This window comes from Peromyscus leucopus, chromosome 3 (assembly GCF_004664715.2).
Source record: "Peromyscus leucopus breed LL Stock chromosome 3, UCI_PerLeu_2.1, whole genome shotgun sequence".
In the NCBI taxonomy this organism is placed as follows: domain Eukaryota; kingdom Metazoa; phylum Chordata; class Mammalia; order Rodentia; family Cricetidae; genus Peromyscus; species Peromyscus leucopus.
In genome coordinates this window covers 28110874-28131375 of record NC_051065.1, presented here as the reverse complement: position 1 = coordinate 28131375, position 20502 = coordinate 28110874, and the positions used below count along the sequence as shown (strand labels likewise).

General features: G+C 38.0%; 1 protein-coding gene across 3 annotated transcripts in view; it reads right to left on the bottom strand.

Moving 5' to 3' along the window:
- The window catches only part of Abcb1 (ATP binding cassette subfamily B member 1), a 249668-nt gene that overhangs the window by 135467 nt on the left and 93699 nt on the right, over nucleotides 1–20502 (bottom strand). For all 3 annotated transcript variants that reach the window (XM_037203536.1, XM_028862201.2, XM_028862207.2), the window contains exons 5-12: nucleotides 17963–18011; nucleotides 16293–16484; nucleotides 15379–15550; nucleotides 8121–8245; nucleotides 3824–3995; nucleotides 585–698; nucleotides 330–440; nucleotides 41–166 (exon numbers count right to left, since the gene is read on the bottom strand). In XM_037203536.1, coding sequence (XP_037059431.1) covers nucleotides 41–166; nucleotides 330–440; nucleotides 585–698; nucleotides 3824–3995; nucleotides 8121–8245; nucleotides 15379–15550; nucleotides 16293–16484; nucleotides 17963–18011 — 1061 coding nt within the window. The remainder of the gene's footprint in view (nucleotides 1–40; nucleotides 167–329; nucleotides 441–584; nucleotides 699–3823; nucleotides 3996–8120; nucleotides 8246–15378; nucleotides 15551–16292; nucleotides 16485–17962; nucleotides 18012–20502) is intronic.

Sequence of the window (20502 nt, the reverse complement as noted above, 5' to 3'; positions counted from 1 at the left end):
GATGGGCAGTGGTAACTGCTGTTGGTGCATGCCCACTCACCACGCCCTCTATGGGGTCGTACAGCCTCTGCAGCAGCTGGACAGTGGTGCTTTTCCCACAGCCACTGTTGCCAACCAGGGCCACCGTCTGTCCACTCTGCACCTTCAGGTTGAGGCCCTTCAAGATCTGCAAAAAAGGTGAGATGCTAATGTTAGGGCAATTCCCAGACAGAAATGCATACAGAATCTGTATGCTGGCATTTCAGTTCAATAGCATGCTGACTTTACAAACAAGACTTTCTCTACAACCTTTTAGAAACTTTTCATCTCATAGAAAATTGTCAGCGTACCTGAACTTCTTTTCGAGATGGGTAACTGAAATGAATGTTTTTGAATTCCAGATTTCCTTTAATGTTGTCTGGTTTGTGCCCGCTCGTTGAGAAGCTGTCAATACTGGGCTTCTACACAGAAGAAAATTATACGTATCACTAAGCGACAGTCATGGCTTTATGCAGAACTTTTTGATTAGCTAGAAAAAGTCGCAATGAAACTATCTCTAATGGAAAATCCTTTATTAGATGGGTAAACAGGCAGGTCAGACTCACATTATCAATTATCTTGAAGATTTCATAGGCTGCTCCTCTTGCATTGGCAAAGGCTTCAATATTTGGAGATGCCTGTCCAATACTGAATGCCCCAATTAAAACTGAGAAGAAGACCTGGACAGTGTGAAGAAAAAACTGTGTTACCTTGTTTGTCACGACTCTCTCATATTTCCTCTTTAATCCCATACAACTAATTATATTTTTAAATGTCAAGGTCACCTACTAACACCAGGTGTTAAAAAAAACTTAAAATCTCATCATTGTAAATTTCAAATATTTCACCACAAAAATTTAAAGTAGAGTAACTGAGATTAGCTTCATGTAATCATTCCACATTGTATACATATGTCAAAATATCACACTATATCCCTCAAAGGTCATGTATGTTTTCAACTGAAAAATATAAAAATTTACAAGATGAAAACATCTTTAAACTTTGAGCAATCCCATCTAGCCTACAACACAGAATTGATCTTACCTTTTCAGTGAGGTAGTGACATACAAGCTCTATCTGAGTATTATAATAGAACATATTTCTATTTCTTCAATGACTAGTCATTTTTATTTAGCTTGTAGGGGCTGTGAAGTGGAAACTAACACTAAAATGCAAGTGAGAAGACTAAGGTCCAAATCCTGGATTACTATTAACCAGCTATACATCTGCAAGACAGTCTCTTGGAATATTTAGTCTTCGGTTTCATGTGCAAAGACATATACGATTCTATTTGTTCTCTCTACAAGTTGTATCAGATGACATCGGCTATGGAGATATTTTGTAAGTTATAAAGCACACAACCAAGGGATGATTCTTTATGGAGTCAGTCTCCCTCCCTCTCACACCGTTCCCCAAGTTTTGGAGTTATTTTGATCAAAATGTTTGTCAGTAAGGACTTGGCACTATATACTTCTGTTGGAAGCTGATGAGAACTAATATCATTCATTTATTTCTAAATCTTTCAGGAATCCTGTTGTTCAATAATTTGCATGGAAGGGGCTTTGCTAAGCGAGTCTATATTCATTACTCTTTATAGCACCCACAAACAGGTCACATGATTCCTGTCACATATTTGGCACAATAGTGTTGAAGACTGCTCAAACCTTGAAGCTAGTATGTAGTGCAGCTGGATGTTGAACCTCTTGGGTCTGATATTAAATCTTGCAGTCTCCATTCTGAACGGTTTTAGACTGTGAAGCAGCTTTAGACTCCATGAATATGAGATTGAAAGTACTTTATTCCTGGGGTTAGGACTGTGGCTCAGTGGTACAACATATGTTAGACAATTTTCAATAAAAATAAGATAAAATCAGCTCCTCTATATCAAAATTAAACAGCTCATATTTCATTACAATTTAGGCTTATCCTAACAAAAAACAATAAACTGTCTTTGTAAAATCTGTCCCTATCTAAATAGCTCCACATATACTAGATAAAGCACAGTTCAAACAACAATAACAACGAAAAAACAAGGATTAATTATGAAATTCATATTACAAATCTGAATCCCAGGAAAGGGACCTATTTTAAGGACTCAAAGCATTATGGTTTGTCATTAATTCTGTCTCCTTATAGTTAGTCTAAGGAAAAGAAACAGACCGAATCTTCTAACAAGATACACATTTATCTTGGTTACAAATAATTTCAATGCCTTATAATAAAATAATGTCAAGAGTAAAGTATTTTGTACTTAGTCTAAGTTCTAAAATGCAGAAAATATTTATGACGGTGAATAATGATGGTCAGCTTGACAGAACCTAGAATCACCTAGGAGGTGCCAATCTGTTTGAAAGGAGAAAGCCTAAATAGAATGCCACTGATGACTCCCTACTCAAAGCCAACCTCCTAGTGGAGTGTTTCTCTATAACCAGCCATAAAGGTGTACAGAGGTCAGTGCAGTGCAGCTGTGGCCCCAGGACGCCAACTACACTTTGAACTGGCAATAGAACTTGGTAGCGTCATCCACATGGCACTGGCTTTACAGGCATGAGAGATGCAAAAGTGTCTGAGGGGGTGTAACAAGGTTTCAGAAAGTCTCCGAGAGAAAGCATTGTGTAGCAAGTTTGGATTCCTTGCGAGGGGGCCCTGAAAGACCTTATGTGAAACTTGAAGTGAAGCCTATCTTGAAATGGAGACCCCAAGATGTTGAAGATGCGAGGACTGTTAGATAGAGATGGCCCAAGAGGTGGGATATGTGTGCTATAGCGAACCAAGCTGGAAGGATGGGGCTACTCAAGTCTTTGGAGTCAAGATGATTTCATCAGAAGTCCCAGATGCCTCACATAGCAACGTGGGTTTTGGGAGTTTCTCTATTTGGTTTCAGTCATGTGATCTTTCCTTACTGTCTCCATATTTCCCTTTTGGAATATGAATGTTTATTATGGGGGCTCAGTTAAAGACTGCCTGAGTCTCAGAAGAGACTATATTTATTCTCTTGGACAGATACTGTTGGATTAAAAAAGATCATTGAGACTTTTAGACTGAATGCTTTTTGCATTATGGGACAGCCATGAGCCTATAAAGACAAGAGAGGAAATGTTATGGCTTAAAAATTATATGTTTAGTTATCAAGTTGGCAAGGAGTAGAATTGTGATGGTTAATCTTGTCAACTTGATGGGATTAGAATTTCAACAGAGTTTGAGTGTAAATTCAACTGTATATTTTTCTACTTGTGAACAGTAAATTAGAAAATAAAAGTGGGCGGCGGCACACGCCTTTAAGCCCAGCACTTGGGAGGCAGAACCAGGCAGATCTCCATGAGTTCAAGGCCAGCCTGGTCTACAAAGAGAGTTCCAGGACAGGCACCAAAACTACACTGAGAAACCCTGTCTCGAACCCCCCCCCCAAAAAAAAAAAGAAGGAAGGAAGGAAAGAAAGAAAATAAAAATGAAAATTTTAGTAGAAAATTTGATACAAAGAAAAAATCTCATAAAATGAAAATCCATGCTTCAGAAGTTGATAAAGTTAATATTTAAGCTACACCAGGAGTTGTAATTCAAAACCCTACATTGTTATGTAGAACTCCAGATGGAAATGACAGTAATGTTCATACTTGGGCCATAGTAGAAATTGTACAACACATCTACAAAGAAAAGGATGCATTTAATTTCCCTTCAACTCCTTCACCTAATAATGTATGTCTCTAGTACCTAATACTCATTCAAAGTATATTTTTTTCAACATCATTCAATTCCATTAGAACTTTTAATAATCTGCTTCTCTTTTGGTTCATGTATAACTTACAGTGAGCACTTGTCCAATAGAATATTCTTTTGAGATGACCAAGGAAGTCCCATACCAGAATGCCAGAGCATATGATGCATAGATAAGAAGAAAAGCTGCACCCATGGAAATGTTGGATGTGATCGCTTTCTTTATCCCAAGTCTTTTAGCTTCTTCTAAGTTGTTATTGTACCTGGGAGAAAGAAGGAAATAATTATGTAGACTCGCAAACCTTATGGAAAGGTATTAGTGTAACATGACTGTTAGTGATCAGTTAGAATGTACTCAACCCTGTAGGATACATGTATTTTTTCCATGTATTAACACTATGATACGTTATTCCCATTTTATCTTCTTCTTGTAGAAAGTGATATTGAAGTGTGGAGAGAGTATTTTTCTTGTGGGAGTCTTCTAAAAGTTCTCTCTTTCCTCTTTTTTTTTTTTTTTCTGAGACAGGGTTTCTCTGTGTAACCCTGGCTGTCCTGGAACTCACTCTGTATAAGAGGCTGGCCTCAAACTCATGGAGATTTGTCTGCCTCCTGAGTGCTGAGGTTAAAAGAATTTCACCACGACTGCCCACCCAGCCTAAAAGTTCTGTTTATGTAACAGTGAAATCAGAGAAGCAATATTTAGCTAGCTTCTAGAAGAGAAGACACAACAAAACAATTATTTTTCATTCAATGAATTTAAATTAATTAATTAATAAAAGAGATTTAATGTTAGAAAATCCTAAACACAAAAAGGTCATTTAATTCTCTACAATTTAGGGGAGCTTTCAGACAGTTTTCTTCCTATCTAGCCTCCTTCTGGGATCATTAGAATGACCAATCACAGGATAACACATGTCAAGGCACATTTAAAGCTATGAAATGCTATGCGATATTTTTACATTTAAATAAGCTATAGAAATTATCTTTCCCCCATAGCAGTTGTAAAACCAGTGACTTACTAAAAATACTTGGCTTTTTCACTGGCATCCTAACCTTTCTTACTTTGCACACACTGCTTATGCATCCTTCCTAGTATTTGTCAGGCCATGCGTGCTGCGGTCGGGGAAGGGGTGCAGCATGGTAGAATACAACGTGCAGCAAAGGCAGAAAAGAGGCCTGTCAACAGCCTTGCAACTGATCCGACTCACGGCACAAGTCAGAGAGAATGCCTTGAGACAGTGTGTCTCATCCTTCCTAATACCGCAACCCTTTAATACAGTTCCTCATGTTGTGATGACCCCAACCATAAAATTATTTTCATTGCTACTGTTATGAATCGTAATATAGCATCTGATATGTAACTCCCAGAGGGGTGGCGACCCACAGGTTGAGAACTGCTGCCTTAAGCCCACTTCGAGCAATACAAGGAACAGGGAACAAAAGCGAGAAGGCAGCAACACCACCATACAGAGCTGGTTTCTACTGACAGATACTTTTCCCTCCAGGTCTAACAACTTCACGCTTCTTCTCAAACTACAGTTCAAGTACTTTCAACCCTCAGAGAGTGGACAATTAAAGGAGAGTGTCCATAGCTTTACTTCCATTTGAGAGCTAGACAGCGAACCATTCTGCTCAAGAAATAAAGAATGATGGTCAGCTAATAAAAGCTAATGGGAACCAGAGTTAGAGAAAAGGATAGACCTTTACGAATACAGATTTAAAAAAGAAACTATTAGGGAACTAGGTAAGGTCATTTTTGAATCTTACTCTTTGTATCTTTTTTGTTGGTTTTTGAGAAAGGGTCTCACTCTTATTCCCAGGCTGCCTGGAACTCAATGTTTTCCTGCCTTACCTCCCAAGGGCTAGGATTACAGGGTGGGTGTCACCACACCCACACTTTACGTTCTTTATTTGAACTCCTAACGAACCACAAGAGTCTTCATTGTCTTGTAGAAAGTACCTTACAATTTTTAAACTAAAAAAAAAAAAAAAAAAAAAAAAAAAACCAACATATTTCTGCATAGAATTCCTATTGGGGGGGTCTTTGCTCCATTAAATACATAATTATATGACTACTATATACTATCAATTTTCTTTGAAAAACTCATTTAACTAGAAAGCACACCAAAAGTTCAAACCCTGGTTCTTGTCCTGGTGACTACATTTTTTTAGCTAGTTACTTCACCAAGGCTATGATAACACAACACAATGGTTACATAAAATCATATCTACTAAAGACTAATTCAGAGAGAATTTTATAGTGATGAAATATATATATACCCTCAAGTTAGCAGTTATAATCTTTGAAAAAAAAATTATTTTTAAGAAACATGTTTCAGTTGTGCGTGTATGCGCGCGTGCGAGTGCACACACGCACCCATTTCAAGTTAAAGCTGACCTATGATATATTTAATAATTCCCTTAAATATAAAGGGAATATTTATATCCCCTTTATAATATGGTGTATTTAAAAATTCCCTTTTATATGACAACATTAAGAAACTTAAATACTTATTACCCATGCTTTATCATCTCCTTTATTTCTGTTCTTGCTTACCGAGGCTAATGTTGAAACCATTTCACTGATAGGATGGTGTCCTATGCAGCCAGAGGAAATATTGGCAAAGGAAAAATCAACAAGCAAAAAAAAAATCCATTTAGATACCAGATACATACAGATACCAGATAGGTGCAAATACCAGACAAATACAGATAAGTGAAAATAAAGGGGTAGAAGAGAAAATAAATAAATAAGACTGTATTTACATAGGTCTTTTTTTTTTTTTTTTTTTTTTTTTTTTTTTTTTTTTTTTTGGTTTTTCGAGACAGGCCTCGAACTCACAGCGATTCGCCTGGCTCTGCCTCCCGAGTGCTGGGATTAAAGGCGTTCGCCACCACTGCCCGGCTTTACATAGGTCTTTTTAATGACTAGTTTTTAAATGAACATGTCATTGATATGAAGCAAGACATAAAAATCATCCATTCATTAAAGGATATAGTAGGGAAATGATAATTAAAAATGAGTGTGTAATTAACAAAACAGTGCCCTAGAAAATGTTCTCAATTATTATGAAGAAAATTTTAATTATGCAAATAGCTATTTGCATAATTGTACAAGTAGCAGTTTTAGTTAGGCAAATAGAAATTAATACCAACAGAGAAAGATTTATAAGACACAAGTGAGAAAAAACATGCATACAAATTTTGGGTGTGGGAGCATTCTTTGACAGGGTCTTGCTATACAGGCTCAGGCTGACCTGGAACTCAGGGTCTTCCCACCTCAATTCCCCCAATGCTAAGGTGATAGGCACAGGTCAACAAGAACATACTTTTGAGAACAACAGTGTCCTATTTGAATTAAATGCATTCACAGTTACGGTTAAATCTCTATTACAAGAAAGATAAATTCCTCATGCACCAGCTATTTTGAAGAGAAAGTCAAAGACTGATGTTGAAAGCATGTAAGAGAGAACTAGAAAGAAAATGGAAAGATTATATTTTGTTTAATAATAACAGGATGTCTCTGTTGCTGTCAAACTTAACAACCTGAGTGTGATCCATGCAACACTATGGTGGAAGGAGAGAACCAGCTTGTGCAAGTTGTCCTGTGACTATGGTGTGCACCCATGTCTATACACATGCACACGCCAACACACTCTGACATATGTACCCCATAGTAAGTAAATAGAAAAATATAATTTAAAATCTTTACAAAATCTTGTCAATTCTAATTCCAGCTCCGGAATCTAGTAACTTCCCACCCCCTTTTTGTCCCTACCTCTAGATCAGGTTACCATAATCCCTTGACTTGGATCATGGCATCAGCCTTCCCACAGTTCTCTGTGATCCCACCCTTTGATGCTCTCATCTACTCAGCAGGCCCCGTCCAGACAGAGAAACAGATGTATAAACCCTATGGATGGCTACTCCTCAGTTTCACACCTTCAAGACTAGCCCATACCCTTGAAATAAAATCTCATCTCTTCTCTATAGCCCCCAGATCCTGGCCACACCCCAATCTCCCTCCACTGACATGAGCTCCAGGCTCACACACCTGGTAGTATATCTCAAAATACACCAAAGCTTTTGCCACCTCAGAGACGTTAGTAGACTATCCTTCCTACCCATCCAATCCCTATCCCTGCTTTTGAAGACCTTTCTCACCTCAGGTCTTACCTAGATAAAAAATCCTTCAACAAGAATTCTCTGACCACCTTAGCATATTTGTTTGATCTTTCTGGAACATTTAAAAACTATGAATTAATGTTCCTCTCAAGTGTACCCCTTTGACTCTTTACTCTTTGTCTACAAACCATATACCCTCTAACTAAATGGCATGTAGGATGACAGAATTAATATTTCTACCAATTTTAAAAAGAAACTCAAACCTCTCAAGTTCTTTCTTTTGTCCTCCAAATGCAATCACAGTTCTGATGGCCGCTAAGACTTCTTCAGCAACCGCTCCAGCTTTTGCATATGCCTGAAGTTCTTTATCAGTAAATGAAGACAATATCTGTTTAAAAATGAAACCAGATTATTAACATATTAACAGTTATAAATAAACAAATGCTGGTTGAATATTAATACATGTGAAGAATTAAACATCCTTCAGTTGTCTTTGGCCATGATATTCTATTAGTGTGTGTGTATGTATGTATGTATGTATATATATACATATATATATATATACACACATATACATATACATATATACATATATTTTTTCACTATGTAAGACATCTCAAGTTCGTTTTTCTTCAATGAAGATGTATAACAAATTAGATGAACTGCAAAATCTCCCACTGAGTATTTCATGGATCCTCATCAAAACAATAATTAGAGCTTTGAGAGATGTTAAATTTCAGAAAGGAAAACATATGCTACAATATAATCATAAGCCATTATAGAAAATGGGCTTTATGGCCAGGACATATGTGTGATACCCTAGTTCAGAAGCATTAGGGTGGGAGGCTAGAAGAATGCAGGGGACCAAGCCCCAGTTTCCTTTACTGGTGATCCCTGGAGAAACAGCACATTCATCTACCAGGAACAGTTTTTTGTTTCAAAAATCAATGTTCTTTGATCTGTCTGACTTCTGAGCATTTGTAAGAAACATTCGCCTCACGGTGGTGGCGCACACCTTTAATCCCAGCACTTGGGAGGCAGAGGCAGGTGGATCTTTGTGAGTCCGAGGCCAGCCTGGTCTACAGAGCGGGATCCAGGAAAGGCACAAAGCTACACAGAGAAAACCCTGTCTCGAAAAATAAAAAAGAAAAGAAAAGAAACATTCCTAGTTCCCTCAGACACATAAGATTTCATTTACTCTTCTCAGTTATAAAGGGAAATCGGTTTTCCTAGCTTATATAGAAGGAAATGGAAACTTGACAGGTTAAGTGATTAGGTAGTAAATGGAATATCCAGGATTCAAGTCTGAGTCCATGTGGTCAAAGCCTGAATTAACAACAACCGGAGTGATCTCTGAAACATTTGAACTATTACAACAGCTGACTCAATTGGTATGGGAAAAGGACCAAACTTAACCATTTGGACAAGGGATTACAAAGTGGCCAGCCATGTAAGTAAGCACTATGCACATATACTTCACAAAATTCTGATTTAACAGCATTACATCCTTACAATGTGAAATCACAGTCATGTGTTCTCATTATTTAAGTAAGGGGAATTTATTTCTTCTTGTCATTAAAAAAACAAAGCTCTTTATTTTAATAGTGCATATCTTCTTTTCTTATGTGTGAAAGCAAAAGGAGCAACCACAGTCATAGGAATGAGGTGATGAAGAGAAATGGATATTTATCAATAATATCTATATGTAGACACTATCCTGAAGGTATCTGTCATCATTGATGCCTGAAGCAAACCCCACTGATTATCCAGACCTCAAAAACTTCTCAAAGCCATCCTCTTAGGGATGCCCCATACTGATGAATCTTTCAAAGTTCTGGGTCTGAGTGGGGCTGCTCAGCACTGTGTCAGAGCAAGGCTGCTCAGCACCGTCCCTGAGTGAGCAGGTTTGCAGAATCCAGGGGCTCACAGGACATGCTTTAGGATGCTTCTGCATTTCTCTTCACTCCCGTGGTGCTCACAATGGAGGCAGCCGACAACAGGACTACTAATAGTTTTTAACTAGGAGTTAAAATGAGCTATTTTGATTTATTAATCTACTGAAAATATTTATGAAATCAACAAATCTTTCCACCTATGCCATTCCTTAATTATATGGAGCCATGAACATGAAAAAAAAATCTAAATTAAATTTTTTCCTCATAAGAGATCATGTCTGTTAAAAGAAGAAAAAATTTTCTCAAGGAACCCCACAAGAGAGGAGGCAGAAAGAGTGTAAGAGCTAGAGGGGATGGAGGACACCAGGAGAACAGCCCTCTGAATCAGCATGATCACAGCTGATATGAACTCACAGAGACTGAAGCAGCATGCACAGGGCTGGCATGGGTCTGCACCAGGTCCTCTGCATATGTATTATGGCTTCCAGCTTAGTGCTTTTATGGGATTACTGAGTGTCTGAACAAGTGGTTTCTGGTTTTTGTGCATTCTCTTAGACACTTCTCCTTCTGTTTATCTGCTCTGCCCAATTCCAATGTGTTAGATTTTATCTTATATTTTATTATTATCCCTTAGAAGCCTGTTTGTTTCCTAATGACAGTCAGAAAAGATTCAGATGAGAGAGGAGGTGGGTAGGAACTGGGAAGAGTAGAGGGAGGGGAAACTGTAATCAAGATATATTACGTGAGAAAAGAATCTATTTTCAATAATAGAAAATGAAAAAAAAGAAGAAGAAATTTTCTAATCTTTTCTCAGGGTTATAAAAAGTCAGCTTCAATTAATTTCCAATATAAAAGTAATGAAAAGTTAAAAGCTGTTCAATATAGGTAATTTTATATTCAAATTAATATATTCAATATTCAAATAGTATGCTACTTTTGGGGCTGGGCATTAAGTCACCTGACATGTTTATCTGGAAATCTATACAGCTTGCTGTGTGTATCAGCAATATGTTGGGCAGTACTGCACAGTAGACATGTACTGTTCATCTAATTCATCTGTTGAAGGAGATCTGGATTTTTTCCAGACAGAGTTATTATGAATATAGTTGCTATAAACTACAGTGTGTAGGTTTTTATGTCAGTAGCATTTTCTTTCCTTGTAGGCAAATGCTCGGGAGTGCGGTTGCTAAGTCAATAACTGCAAGTTTGGTTTCTTAAGAAACAGTTAAGGGGATGAGGGAAGGCTCCATGATTAAGAGCATGTACTGCTCTTTCAGAAGACCCAAGTTAGATTCCTAGCATCTACATCAGGCAGCTCACAACCACCTATAAGTCTAGCTCCAAAGACTTTTACATCTTTTCTAGCCTCTACTGGTAGTAGACATACACATGGTCTATTTACATTGTGGTGGTTGGCTGAACATGGCCCCCATAGGCCCATAGGGAGCAGCACTATTAGGAGTATAAGCCTGTTGGAGTAGGTGTGGCCTTCTTGGGGATGGGCTTTGAGGGTTCAAATGCTCAAGCCAGCCCCAATGTCTCTCTCTTCCTGTTGCCTGCCAATCCAGACAGAACTCTCGGCTCCTTGTCCTCCACCATGCCTCCCTGTGTGCCACCATGCTTCCTACCATGGCCATAACAGACTAAACCTCTGAACCCATAAGCCAGCCCCAATTAAATGTTTGCCTTTAAAAGAGTTGCCGTGGTCATGGTGTCTCTTCATGGCAATAGGACATTAACTAAGGCATGCACACATGTAGGTAAAGCACTCACACACATGCATTTTCTAAAGTCTTTAAACAATGGCAGACTGTCTTTCAAAGTTGCTGTACCACCAGTAATCTTGGAATGATCCAGTTTCTCTGTACTCTTTCTGGCATTTGGTGTTTCATATTTTTGTTTCAGCCATTCTGGGAAATGTTCAATGATACTTCATTGTGGTTTAATGATACTAACTATTTTCCATCTGGTACCCCTTTCTCCTCTCTCTCTCTCTATATATATATATATAGATATAGATATAGATATATGTGTATACATATATATTATATGTATATAGAGAGCATAATATATACATTGTGCATACACACACACACACAATCTCAGAGGCTTGGGCACAGGGGTGTAGCTTAGTGGTAAAGCACTTGCATAGCATGTGTTAATCCCTGTATTCAGTCCTAAGCATCAGGGAGCACCATTAACTGGATAATACTTGCACGGGTCTATTCTTGGTTTCCTATGCTCTGTGATCTGTATGTCTAATCTTGCATTGATTTTAGTAATGACAGAAATCTGCAATATCAGGTGGACTTCTTTCTTCAACTTTGTCTTCTTCAAAGTCATTTTTTCTGTTTTAGTGCCCATGAATTTACTTGTAATTTTTTATGATACACTCACTTGCATATGACTACAAAAATCCTTAATGGAATTTATAGAAATTGCCAACTTACAGGTGGCTTTAAAAAGAACTAATAACTTTTTTACATTTATGTCAGTAGCATTTTCTTTCCTTGTAGGCAAATGCTCGGGAGAACATGTCTCTTGCTCAGTCATCCTTGATTTCCCATCAACACAATAATTTTCAGTACGCAGATCCTTTTGTTTGTTTGTTTTGTTTTTTGAGATAGGGTTTCTGTGTGTAGAGGCCCTAGACCCTAGCTGTCCTGGAACCAGGCTGGCCTCAAACTCCCAGAGATCTGTCTGCCTCTGCCTCCTGAGTGCTGGGATGAAAGGCGTGTGCCGCCGCCGCCGCCGCCACCGCCGCCGCCACCACCACCACCACTGCTTGGCTCAGTATGCAGATCTTACATTTTCAGGTGGTTACCTAAGTTTTACACTGAATGATTGTGAAAGGCATTATTTCAGCATCAGTTTCTACACTTTTATCACTATCTGCAAAACATGCAGTCCATCTGGCATTCTGTGACCTTTCTACGGTTATCACATAGATTACTTTGTAGACTCCTTGAATTTTTATTGACTATTATGTAATCCATAGTTTTATTGCTTCTTCATCAATCAATATGCCTTTTTATTTTTCTTGCCTTACTGCAGCAGCTAGAGTTCCAGTGCATCAATGAAAAAGAAGTCAGCATAGATTCCCATGTCTTGTTCCCAATCTGATGGAGAAGATACCTTTTTACTATTCAGGTATCTGTGGGGGTTGTGGGAATGGCCTCTGCAGAGCTGAAGGGACATTCTTCTGTTCTTACCTTCTGTGAGTTAACATCAGTGAGGACTAGAAACTGTCAGATGATATGATCATGTATTTTCTATAGTATAGAGTATCACAGATTACATGGGTCTTCAAGTGCCATATCATTATGACATAGCTGAAATAAATCTCACTTGGTCATAACATAGCATTCTTTTTATATATTGCTAGGTTTAGCTTACTGTCAGTCAAGTTCCCAAAATAGTTTTTTTCTTTTCCTTTCTGGTTTATAAAAAAAATCCTTATACCTTTAGACTTTATGTTATGATAACTCTTGGTTATGATGTACTGTATCATGGATTTCTTTGATTTTATCCTGCTTGGGATCAGATTAATCTCTTAAATCTGATCATTGTGTCTGTCAGCCACTGGGCTGCCATTCATCCTAATGCTCTATTCTCATCTTCTTTTGAGACTCACAACGATGATATCAATATTTGGTTATGGTCTCACATGACCCCGAGGTTTTTCAGATTCACTGTCTTTCAGATTCACTGATTCTGAATATTCTATATTCTACTCTGTAATTTCCGTGTGCATAGACTGAATCCATTATTCAGCATGACTCTTTTTACTGTTATCTCTTTCAGTTCTCTGATGTCATTGTTTTCTTTTTAATAATTTCCTATTTTTTTTTTAGCTGATGAATGTTTGCAATTGCCTCAAAGGCATTTAAACTAATGAAGCATTTTTATGGTAGTTATTTTTAAATCATAATCTGATAATTCTGATATCTTATTTACCTCAGTGTGTGGATCAGTTTGTGTGTGTGTGTGTGTGTGTGTGTGTGTGTGTGTGTGTGAGATGGGGTGTTTGTGTGCATTTCCTGGTTGAGGGCATGACAGGGGCCCTTTTATCACATTCTGGACATTTTATCTATATTAAGGAACCAGGGCACATATCCTTTTTAATTATAGTCAAAACCCAAGATTAAGAAATATGCAGAAAATCATATCAAAAGAATATTAAAGAGCAGAGTTTAAAATAAAAGTCTCAACAGATAGCCAAGGGCTCCCTTTATTAAATAAATAGTATCAGGAGCAATGTAAGATTAGTTATTAAAAAATTAAGTTATGGTCTGTTTTCCCAACTTAGAGTAGATATCAATATATTTTAGTTTTTCATTAAGTTCTGTTGTAAAGAACTTGCACCTAATTTGTTCAATGATCTACTAAACAGAAAAATCAATTAAGACAAAGGAGCTTCGCCAGCTTTCAGCTAACTGATAACCATCAGGAACACCATTTTGATTACATTCCCGAGCAGCAAATTAACAGTGTTTAGGACTTCAGTTACTCTGTCTGCTAAAGGAGCTAATGCCTATATATACTTCAGCTGTATCTGGTGGACATAGATGATGCCTAATAAAGGAGCATTACTGTTTGCCATAACAAAACAGCACCTCTTAGACAAGGAATTGATCCAAAAACGTTTACCAGTTACAGCCTGATTTATTATGTGTTAGCCTTCATTTTGGTTGGACTTTCATTTCTTATAATTTTTATTACATGCAATCTAAATTACACAAAATCTAAATACTAGGCCAATCTTTCCACCAGACAGCTATACTTACATAAAATGATTTTATAAAATGAATTACATGCTGACCCAGACACAGAAAATGAATCACAAAATTGTCCAAGGCATGTGGATGGAGTAAAGAGAACTTCTGTGTCTTCAATGACAGAAAGAGGTAACAAGAGGCTACAGATTTACATGTGTCCATGGCTGGATAGTGTTTCCATAAACTTTTTATTGCAATGGACTTAAATATATATTTTACGCATATGTGTGTATATGTATACAGAACCATTTGTACCTATGACAAAATGGTAAAATTAATTTATAGAATAAACAAATCTATACACATACCAAACAGAACAGAAAATTGAATGAGGCATTTGGTGTTCACTGAATTTGTTTCTGTAAGAAAATGCCACTGTCATATTTAGTAATTGTGGTGGTTTGGATAAGAATGACCCTCATGAGTTCATATATTTGAATTCTTGGTACCCAGTTGGTGGAACTGTTAGGGAAAGATTAGGAGGTGCATTCTTGTTGGAGGAGGTGTGTCGCTGGGTGTAGATTTTGAGGCTTAAATAGCTGATGCCATTCCCAATTAGCTCTCCATGCCCCAGTCTGCCTTGTGCTTACAGATAAAGATGTAACTATCAGCTGCTGCTCCAGTGCCATGCCTGCCTGCCTGCTGCCATGTACTCTGCTATGACGGTGATGGACTAACCCTCTGAAACTGTAAGAAAGCCCCCAACTCTTCACTATATAAGTTTCTTTGGTTATGAGTCTCTTCACCACAATAGAAAAGAAACTAAGGTTGATGTTTACAGATCTTGTGGACTCACATCTTTTCCCGTGGGAAAGAGTTTAAGATCTGGACTCACAGGCTTCACCTACCTTTGCCCATATACCAGCTGACAGTCCAAGAACAGGGCTGATGGCCAAAATCACAAGGGTTAGCTTCCAGCCACGAGTAAATCCTATTATAAAACCACCAAAAAATGTTGCTATTGACTGAAAGAACATTCCAATTTTGTCGCCAATTCCTTCATTAATTTTGGAGACATCACTAAAAAAAGAAAGAGATTGTGTTACAAGTAATGTCAGAACTAAAAATGCAGAATTTTTCTACTGAGACTAGTTTTTGTTGTTGTTGAGAGGGGGTAAATTTATTTGTGCCTAGGTTCTTTGTATACACCTGGTCCTTTTGGGGAGCACTGACGGAGGAAGGCTGTCAGTTTCCACTAGGAGGTTTGTCAATACAGTATTTGTGGCCCATGTGGCCTCAGAATACAGACAATGGATGTTTAAGACAATTCACTGTGACATTTCAAACTGCTCAGAGATGTGCGCATATGGTGCTGTTCTCTATGAACATAAATCTTTGAGTTCTTTGTGTTTTCTGTGAAGCTGAGACAGACAGACAAGAGCTCCTTCCTTCTATCCAGTGTTTTCCAAGGACACCAATGAGCCCTGGCAGGATGGCAGACAGAGGCTGGATGGACAGGACACCAAGGAGCCCTGGCAGGATGGCAGACAGAGGCTGGATGGACAGGCCATATTGTTGCTCACTGCACATCACGGCTGGGCTCACTCTCTGCGTGTTTCTTGACTCTGCCAGTCAAGAAGGAGCTCCACCCCCATTCCTGCCAGGGCATTGTGAACAAGAAGCCGTGTAAGACACGGGTACTGCTCACAAGGGCGCTACTCTGCTCAGGGATGCATCGACATTCCTAATGAGGCTGGTGGCATCTACTCCACTGAACTAAGAACAAGACCATATCTGACTTCAGCTAAAACCAGGTACTCACTCTGTGAGCCGGGTGTTGAGCTCCCCAACGTCGTGCACGTCAAACCAGCCTATCTCCTGATTCATTATAGCATGAAAAAACTTCTGTCTGATTTTGTGTATTTGTCTTCCAGCTGCCATGCACCAAAATGAAACCTGGATGTAGGCAACTATGAGCACGCCAGCACCAATGCCCGTGTAATAGTAGGCGTACCTGAAAAACAAGAACACTGTACATGCTGTTTTCTAATCAGTCCTGCTCTCTGAACACAGCTGAGTCTTACTCCTTCAGCTATCTGGGTATCCCAGCATCCTTAACAAACAAGAAGGGGTTGTGAGGGGCAGAGCTGTAACTGTCAGCATCCGCCTGTGTGTCTGCACTAATATAGAGGAACCACTAACAGTGGTTGATGCACGGGGCAAATCCCAGTTCTTCACTGAACTACCTAGTAAACTCAGGCTGGCTGCTTAACAATCCAAGCTTCAATTATGTATTATGGAGATCAGAGAAGTAGTATAATATGTCTGAAATGTGCCCAGGATAAAATATTATCCATGCTAGGAAAATATACTACCACCAAACCACTCCTCTTTCAAGGCAAATATTCTAAAATGAACCAAAGGATACCATTTGGTATATTTTTAAATGCTCTTGACTTGCTATCTTTGAATAAAATGCTTATGCCAAGCACTAGATTTAAAAGCAGACACAAAACACACAGCTAGCCTTTTACGTTATGTCCACAATTTCAAGAGCAATCAATCAGAATGTTGGTAGTCTCAAATCATCCTTCAAGCTGCATCTGATAGACTATACTTATTAAAGAAGATGTCATGGGAACATTAAATTTTAGGTAATTGGATAACTATATAATTAATTACTGTCCAAATGATAATGCAAGAAAGAGTTCAAAGAAAGTTTCATTTAACAAATAGAACTTATACATGATGAAACACTGATGTATTTTACTGTAATACATTTTATCCAATTAAGATAATAGTTTCCCCTGTATTAAAAATATGCCTCATCATAGTAATGTTTATAAGTATTTTATTTTCATCTTTCAAAATGTTGTTGTATCTCTACTTCTTCACAACTATTAGAGAAATCGTAGTAAAGTACAGGACCATTATCATCTGATTCACCAACACATACCTTTGTACATCTATTACAAGCTAGTCCACAGACTAAATGTCAATATACATAAATCATTAACAAAATAAAAAGTCTGCCCATGCCATGTAAGGCCAGAGTGACTATATTTTTTCTGGGATATTGTATTTTCCTGTTTAGAATTAGATGTGGGGTTTAAAGAATTTCTGCTGGCTTATCTTACTTACCATTATATTAGGACTGGAAACAGCCAGGAAACAAGCTACTCACTAGGGAACTATTGAAAATAATGACTGTGAATTCAAATATATCTAAATGGCTCTCCATTCCTTTAATTGCCGTGCATATGATATTTTATCTTTGGAGCTGCATACATGAGTCTAATTGAGGCTCAATCATAACCTAGTACATTTTATGATAGAAACACTTTGCTTAAAAAAATCTATAATGGATCTTCCAGGAAAACTAATAATGGTAGTCTCAAAACTTCTAATTATATTATTATAATGTGCACTATGTTACTGTAACTACAAGCAGAAAAGTGTAATAAGATAATAATAAGGATAATGTGTAATTACGTGGTCATTTCTTCCTCCAGGTTGCCAGTCATGTTTGAAGTGTATTCAGCTGGAACAACACAAAACAAACATAAACACTTTATGTTTCTTTGGTTTATTTTCTTATGGTAAAGCTCAACATACATAAATAAATATTTTTATGTGTATTATTTTCAGGTCTTTCAAGTATATATGTATACACATGCAGAAATATATGCACACAGTTTCTTTTAAAATTGAATCTCGGGCTGGAGAGATGGCTCAGAGGTTAAGAGCACCGACTGCTCTTCCAGAGGTCCTGAGTTCAATTCCCAGCACCCACATGGTGGCTCACAACCATCTGTAATGAGATCTGGCACCCTCTTCCGTATACATAATAAATAAATAAATCTTTTAAAAAAATTGAATCTCAATGTCAGTTGAGGTTTTTGTTGTCTGAGACACTTTACTGTTACAAGCTATGATGCACTACACAGTGATATAATATGTAGATATTTATAGCAAGTATTTTATAGGAGAAATTACCACAATTAAGACTGTAGATGAAGACTTTAAACCTTATAATCACTGCAAAAAAAGGCTACCATATGTTAAAGACTCATAAAGATGGTTTGACAGGAGTGGAAAATAAATAAAAACCACTGTTGGCACACTAAGCAGAATGTATTGAAAGTCTGGAGAACATATGAAGAGGGAGTGGGGTATGAGAATGTTTTGTGTGGATGCACAGAGCAGGATATACAGTTAGAAACATAGTCTGAACTAAGCAGCTATGGGGTATGAAACAGACTAGCAGACATTCAACAGTTTTGAAGTAAATGGATATAATCACAAGTGTAACCTGGGAAGCTTTAGCATTCAGAGATGTATAATTTTAAGAATAAAATTTAAGAGGCTTCAGCATTTACAAGAACATAGGGAAAGAAGGTCTGAAGGGATGAGAAAAGGGAGGAAGCACAAGACTCGAAGGAGGAGAGTCTGCAGGACCTTCCAGTGGACGGAATATAAGTAGAGAATAAAATTAACATTGATCAAGCCCATAACCACCTGAAAAACGCTAGTTTCAGTAGGAAAGCTCAAAGAGGAGGTCTGGGAAAATTAAGGGAGATTATGAAATCAGTGTTGAACATTTTCTTCTGTGGCAGCTGTGCTATATAATGGAAGACGTCCAGGAAGTGTCTACAGTGTGCCTGCCCAGTTCTGGAGGGAGCTCAGACATAAATACTCAGGTATCATATACTAGAGGACACAGGTAAATTTGGGAAAGAAAAATGCCATGTCTTCTTAGCTATAAAAACAAGATGTCACTCAGAGAAAACAGCAGGCCACGCCTAGACACTTGGGGAACTGAAAGGGTCTGACAGAGAATGAAGGAGCAGCTCGAGCTGGGGAGGCAGCAGAGGCAGGCAGAGGCAGGGGGCTCTCCTGTGCATGCTTAGGAGTTTTCCTCTTCAACTTTTCAAATAGAAGAAAAGATAATGAATCGTTTGGTGAGGATTTTCCACAAAATCAATCTTGGAAAAATCTCTTGTTGTGGATTTTCTATCTTCTTTAGCTAGCCAGGAAATGTTTCTAGGTAATTTGTTAAAAACGTCTATCGCAGCCAAGTCAAGACAAAATTCTCTAACAAAACACGTTTTTTTCCTCTGTGTGATTCTAGGTTGAATACTCCACATCTAAATACTCCTTATCTAAAATGCTTAGGACTAGAAGTATTTCTGATTTCAGAATTTCTCAGTATGGAATACTTTCACATCCGTTACTAACATAACACCACTAAACTAAACATCTTAAATCCCAAACGAGGCCAGATGTTCAAAGACTGTCAGACTCTGGGACAGTTTTTGAGATGGTCAGTCTGTGTTATTATTTTAATTTTATCAGGAACCAAAAGAATTTACACATATGCTCTTTGGCTATTGTGACTTCTGAGTCTTGAGTCATTTTTATATGGCTTGAAAAGAATAAAATTTCAAGGTTGAAACTGGCTCCTGCTCACATCCACAATCATACTATATCTAGTACCAAGGACTATTGCCCAAAACAATAGCAACCATGAAGAATACTTGGGTAGTATCTAAAGTTGATTTTATTTTGGGGTGAGAAAAGCCAGGGATTCTCTAGGTTACGAAGGTTCTACCAGCCATTAACTTAGCGAGGACGGTAAGGCTAAACTTCTCTTGTTTTTAATGAAGTACTTAGACCTTTGACTGCTGTCCTGTCCTGGATGCTGGAGCCTCACCCTGCTGACTTCCACCACTGTTACTCTCCTTCCTGCCTCAGTTCTCCTTCACTGGTTCTTTGTGCATTCCCTCTCTCCTATGTACCAGTGTTTCCCAGAATTCCATGAGCCTTGCCAAGGTGAGCTTAGACACTGCTATAGTGTCCGTCATTCCAAAATCTGAATCTGGAGATGTTCAAACCCATCCTATCTCATGATTAATGCTCTGGGTCTCCATTGTATTTATTTATTTTTTATTTTTGTGTGTGTGTGTGTGTGTGTGTGTGTTTGTGTGTGTATTTTATTGTTTGATAATTCCATGCATGGAGATAACATGCTT